This window comes from Onychostoma macrolepis, chromosome 07 (assembly GCF_012432095.1).
Source record: "Onychostoma macrolepis isolate SWU-2019 chromosome 07, ASM1243209v1, whole genome shotgun sequence".
NCBI lineage: Eukaryota > Metazoa > Chordata > Actinopteri > Cypriniformes > Cyprinidae > Onychostoma > Onychostoma macrolepis.
The window spans coordinates 36,684,123-36,690,475 of NC_081161.1; the positions used below are offsets into that span (position 1 = coordinate 36,684,123).

Sequence of the window (6,353 nt, forward strand, 5' to 3'; positions counted from 1 at the left end):
TATTAGAAATTCTGCCTCATGTGTTAGGCCAATTACATCAAAGGTTTTCTTTTTTCATTTTATCCTTATGGATTTTATTTAAAGTCGTATTAAACCGTATCTCGCATTACAACGACCTCAGATCTGTTGTTGGATCTGTTCTGTCTGCTTCATGAGGTGTTTAATGTTCTGTGAATGTTCTTGTACCTTATTTTTAACCTATTTTTGTGGACCTATTTAAATATTAAATGTATTTTATGGAATATTAAACTTTTTATACATGAAACACTTGTCTTGTATTCTATTGATTTATTAAACACACAAAAGACCACCAAGAACTTTTAAAAAGCCAGTTGTTACTTGAATTTCAGGACAGATTAGGTTTTTAAAGAGGGAGAAGTTTCTGTTTAAGTCATGGGGCGCAAATCTTTAATATGCGAGGGATTAAAATACCCTAGTCTGATTTAGTAACTTTTCAAAGACATACGTGGTTCACAAAAACATGCCATGGCTTACATTTAGAAGCTTACAGTCACCGAGCTAAAGCTGTCATTATTAAACCTCTTTGTTTGTACATAAATTAATGGTCCTTGATATCAAAAATAAATAACAAAACATGTTAGTTCATGGTTCAGATTGTTACAACTTTAGATTCTAGGAGTTTTAGGCCAAATAGTAAAAACGGTGATCCTTTGGAGCTTAATACCCTTGGATGTTATGTTTTTCAAAGTATGCATCTTCATTTGGTGGGTAAAGGACTTTGAGTCCTGTCACTGCCTTGAAACCTTTGGACCTCAGAGAGGCTTTGGAAATGAAGTCGTCTCAGTGGCTTCAACTCTTCCACAACTAAGAAATAAGGTAGAGGAAACGTGTATTAGAGGAAGATGGTAAAATCTAGCCAAAGGCCTGTTTCACACAAACCGCTAACCACTGCGGCTCTATGCAGAAAAATAAGTGCTTTTGTGCCACAGCGAAATGAATATATGCAACAGACACAGGATGTATGAAACTGGTCTAAGACTTCGCTATGTTTAGATTTTTGTATTGTTTTTCTTGCTCACACCCCTTACCGTATGAGCACAATGACAAAAGAACGTTCCAAATATTTGGATCCTAGATTTCCCGGACTCCTATCTTTCAAAGTAACTCGAGCTCTGTGCTCACCCAGATCATAGAACGGTTCCTCACGGCTTCCCTGAACCACAATCATCTCCAGGAAATTCAGGAGGGCCCCAGTGACCAGGAAGCGCTCTGGGAGGGACAGGGTTTGGAGGTAGCGCATGTCCAAAGAGAAGGGGTTGTCAGGAGGTGGCATGGTGCACAGTCCCACCAACTCACTCACTACATCCCATACATGAGTTTCTACAGGGCAGATGAAAGGTTTGTGTGTTACGTAAGACCCTTGTAAAATGAAAAGTACAGATGTTTGATTGCTATCCTTCTGTTGCACTTGGATGTTGATATGCTTTATGGTAATACAGCAATATATGTGACCCTGGACCACAAAACCAGTCTTAAGTGTCAATTTTTCAAAATTGAGATTTATACAGAGATTTATATGAGATTTTATAAGCTGAATAAATAACCTTTCCATTGATGTATGGTTTCGTAGGATAGGACAATATTTGGCTGAGATACAACTATTTGAAAATCAGGAATCTGAGGGTGCAAAAAAATCTAAATATTGAGAAAATCACCTTTAAAGTTGTCCAAATGAAGTTCTTAGCAATGCATATAACTAATTAAAAATGAAGTTTTGATATATTTATGGTAAGAAATTGACAAAATATCTTCATGGAACATGATCTCTATTTAATATCCTAATGATTTTTGGCATAAAAGAAAAATGTATAATAATAAATTAATTTATAAGATAAATTAATAAGATAATTTTGACCCATACAATGTATTTTTGGCTATTACTACAAATATACCCCAGCGACTTAAGACTGGTTTTGTGGTCCAGGGTCACATATGGATATACAACCACCAAAAGCCACTAAAGTAAGTTGTATGTATTCATAATCTTTAACCTTGTTTTAAAAAATTGTAAAAGTTTCCAAACTTTGATCCAGGAACATAAAGAAATATTGTACATAATAAAATTGTGAAAATATGGCCAATAAAAGATGAAGATGGTGAAATAAAGAAATTTAAAGATCTTAAAACCTTGGGATGTTGAAACCCAGTCTGTGATGGACTTCAGCTTCATCGGTGTATCTTTGACTAGCGTATCAGTTCCTCCGACGTTTACTAGGCGCTCATGATTGGATCGAATCCATGCATAAGGTTGCCCATACTTGGCATAGCCGGCTAACAGGAACAGGGTGCAGTTCATTTCCTGCAATGAAAAAAAATATTTTGAGAACCTTGACCACTGCAAGACAATCAGAAATTTCGTCTTGATAACTTACAGAAAACCTCAAAGTTAAAGGAAAACAATTGTAAATATGACATTCTATTATATAGCAAGAGTGCATTATGCAACTTATATTGTATTTAATCTTAAATCACATTAATTGATATGTGCACTACTGTTGACATGACATTGGCAATAACACTCACAGGAACAGCGATCTCTCTCTCACTGGGTGAGGCTGGGAGAAGATGAGAATCAACATTCCTGTGAGTGAGTAATGAAAATAATTGATAAACAGCACTTAGTTTATAATTGCTACAGTCCAAGGATATATTTTCCTCCACCTGCTGGGAGTTTGTTGCTGTGTGGCGTCTGGTGTCTCTGGTTTGTACTGTGGAAGTGGCCCTTCTCCTGCTAAAGGCGAGCTGGCGTAGTCGCTGTCCAGACTGTAACTGCTACTGCAGGTTGAGCTGGTAAAGGTGGAGGCCACAGACACGACGAACCCAGGAGAGCGCCATCTCTGTGAGCAAAGAGTCACGTGTTATATAATAATATAAGTTATAACTGACACTGATGCAGAACACAAGATCCAGGGGGTGTGGCTGGATCTAGATCCAACTCCTCCCACCTTACATTTACCTAAACCTACCCGTCTCCACCCCCTGATCCCTAAACCCACCCATCCCCAGCCCTAAACTTACCCATCTCCACCCCCTAGATGTGGATCCAACCCCGCCCCCTGGATCTTTGGGGCTACTGGATGCAGCAGCACTTGAGCTTGAGATTAACCAAGTTTAATGTTTCCAGACACATACTAGTATGTTTAAAGATGTTTGAAGCTGCACTTTATGATTTAGCATCTCCAAACATCTTCTCAGACACAAATTGAATATATAGAAAAGTCTGAGAGAGAAAATAAAAAGGGATAAACAGAGAAACAAAGACCCCACCAAGTCATCATTGACCACAGTCAGCAGAAGTTCCTCTCTCCCTCTTAGCCACGGCTGAAAATAATGGAAGCCCTACAGACAGACATAAAAGATAGTGAAAACAGCGGCATAAGCTCTAATTACTTCAGAAAGTCGTGCAGTTTTAATTAAATATGAAAGTATTGCTTCAGGAAAAGCCCACCTGTAAAGAACCCAGTATTGCAAGCTCCGACAGGAAGTGCTGAAGTTTCGCCCTGTGTTCATGGTCCTGCATATATCACAAAGCCAAAACAGTTTATATAATTAGTTGCTCTTATAATGTACTCAATACACACTTATATAACAACTGCTTTTAATGTTGAATGAACAGGATTTGATGAAGCCCACAACTACTAAGGGCTCGTCGCTTCGTTACTAGGCAACGGCAACCAAGCCTGTAATCGCCTGCGATGTATTGAGAAAATAAAAGCCTTTGCATTTAATATGCGAATTTACAATCAATGTTTTCATCAAGCACATCATCATGATACGACCTCTGCAACACCGTTTATGGCTGTCAAACAAAATCTAACCGATTAGTTACCGAAATAACTGGAAATTTGGGCATAAGCGCATAAATAAGCATGCAATCAAAAGACATTTCATATACTTACACCAGAACTCATGGTTACACGTACACTGATGGACACTCGACCCAATTTGCTGTAAATGAGGTGCATTTACATTGAGCAAATTAATGCAAGCACACTGTCACGCCTATTTCCACATCCATTTCTTTGTCTTCCCTCTGCAATGCATTGTATAATTTTTTTGGTAAATTAATAATACATGCAATAGTCTCTTATCCTAATGTTTTTCCTCCTCGGTTTTAGGTGCTTCGGATTTGAGGTCTTATTTGGTATTTCTCGCGCTGATCATTGTGCAGATGCTTCTGTCGCGCACAAGGGATCATCTGCGTGTTGTGCTCTAAACGAAAAACGAAAAAATATCACATAACACCTGTGTGTATAATACTTTGATGTATTTTTGGAGAGTACCAGTTAACACAACATCACAGGATAAATTTGAGGAATCAAATCTAATCAATTATGAGCTATGACCAGGAGGCAAAATCTGTAACTAGCCAAATGATACACTGCCATTTTGTATTCATGCAGCTAAGAATTATTCAGTGTTCATGTTGCTAAATATAATAGCGATGTTGTCAGGCACTGTAATTTAGCAACAAGGTTATTATTTGCATTTAGCCACAGTGCCAGATCATCACTTATGTAACCAAAGTTAACTGATTAAATGAAGAAATGATGCAAAATTATGCTTATGAAAGTGTGGTTGGATGTCTTAGACGGGGTTATAGGCTGGGGTTTAGATGTTTGGTCTGGTGGTCTCCCAGCCTGGCCAGCTAACAAGTGCCCCGAAACCATTCTAAAACCATCAAACCAGACTTCAAAGTTTTCTCATTTCAAATAATCATCTGTCTCCCACTTTTAATGCTGCCTGTGCAACAAATTGGTGCCTTGCACATCAGTAGGCTACATTTCTATGTTTCATATTCTTTAAGGGTTTCATATGATAACCATAAAAGGTCAATAGCACATGAATCAATCACACATAGGCCTACTATAAAATTCAGCTTCACAAAAAGGACACAATCTGTAGCTGGTGAATTCCGAGTTGACAAGAAATCAGCAGTAGACAGAGAAATGACTCACTGCATAAATCAAGCAAAATTATGTCACACCACCCTGTTGCCCACAACAGGAAGTGAACACAATAGCAGCCATATACTGCCAGAAGAGATCCAGTGGAATGTGTATTGTCTACTAGCTGCAAAAACACTCTGGGCCAGAACACATTATGTACTTTCTGTTTTAATCGGTCATCTTATTAATTGTTTTGCTGTAAAACCAAATGCTGTACCAACGTACTGATGTCACTGTTTCACTTTTAGTCACTTCTCAGAATATAATAAATAAGTTTGATATGAGATCACTGTTTCTCATTATAGTTTGTGATAGTTTCTTCCTCTTTCTCACAAGGGGACCATCATTCCTAAATGCTACTTTTATAGTTTCAAATAAAAATTGTGTTTTTAAAATGGATACCAAAAGCTTTGGTTCTGATATTTTAGTTTTATAGTTTCAACTATGAAATTCTAAAATGAAATTACTCAGTTTTATAGTGTTACATCTGTTCATTTAAGTGGTATGTTATCAGATGGTTACATTTCAAAACTGACCTCACTTCCTATCTGACAGTTTAGCAGACAGCATTATGTTCTCTTCCTGTATAAAGCTACACTGTGCTTTTTAAACACTTTTAAAGACTGTGGTGCAGGTTGTGTCAGTTCATTCATTTGTTTCAGGCCAAAAGATTTGATTATATTGAACACTGCTGTCTTTATGCTTTCTGTTCAGTCCTTGAGTGAATTGTTTTGGTCCATTTTATTTTATTTCTCTCTCTCTTTATTCTGTTTCCTTTCCACCTCTCATCTTTTGGATGGTGATATGTGGATTGGTGCTGAAGGCCATGCTGAGTGCAGAATAAGAATCAAATGGGAGGAAAAGACTTAACAGATGTCAGCACCCCTTTTGGAAAACACAGGTTTGCAGCTCATTTGAACTTTAGGATAGAATTTGTTGTATAGAAATCTGCCAGTACGATTCTCAAGCTCTCTTTCATTGTTTTTATAGATCGAAAACTGAAACTCACTTAAAACCCCCTTATTGTCATCATGTAAGACTTGTCTTAGTGATTTCTGTTATTCCCCTTTATGGAAGGGGAAAAGTAAAGAAATGTGACTGATCACACAGAGCAGGTCTGTCATGCTGGGTGCATTTCCTGTGAGCCTATCATGATGACACTGAATATGTGACAGTCACACACTCTCAGGCCTGGATGTAATGCAAATTCAATTACATTTGGATTTTTATATGGTTCAACCTTGTTACTGTCTTTTTATTATTGAGTCAGTGGCAAGAAATAAAAATGTTATAGTGTTTCTGTGACATTTTACAGTTAGCCTAATTAAATATATTGCAAGTAATTATGACAACATGTACAAGCAACGCCTCTATTTAGCTTTT

At 37.4% G+C, this 6,353-nt stretch overlaps 1 protein-coding gene across 1 annotated transcript; it reads right to left on the reverse strand.

Annotated features, from left to right (window-relative positions):
* Positions 1–311: 311 nt before the first annotated feature.
* On the reverse strand, positions 312–4,274 carry si:dkey-19b23.7 (uncharacterized). The gene is made up of 8 exons (XM_058782040.1): positions 3,921–4,274; positions 3,470–3,535; positions 3,289–3,360; positions 2,683–2,858; positions 2,545–2,602; positions 2,149–2,320; positions 1,144–1,341; positions 312–825 (listed from the first exon to the last, which is right to left on the reverse strand). The coding sequence occupies exons 1-8, from the start codon at positions 3,984–3,986 to the stop codon at positions 719–721; spliced, it is 915 nt and encodes a 304-aa protein (XP_058638023.1). The 5' UTR covers positions 3,987–4,274; the 3' UTR covers positions 312–718.
* Between the last annotated feature and the right edge of the window lie 2,079 nt (positions 4,275–6,353).

What these genes read in the sequence shown, in the direction of transcription:
- si:dkey-19b23.7 (XM_058782040.1), bottom strand. Translation starts at nt 3,986, where the DNA reads ATGCACCTCATTTACAGCAAATTGGGTCGAGTGTCCATCAGTGTACGT. An exon ending in CAATACTGGGTTCTTTACAG is followed by an intron (nt 3,361 to 3,469) that starts GTGGGCTTTTCC and finishes GTCTGTCTGTAG; the next exon opens with GGCTTCCATTATTTTCAGCC. An exon ending in CAGCAACAAACTCCCAGCAG is followed by an intron (nt 2,603 to 2,682) that starts GTGGAGGAAAAT and finishes ACTCACTCACAG; the next exon opens with GAATGTTGATTCTCATCTTC.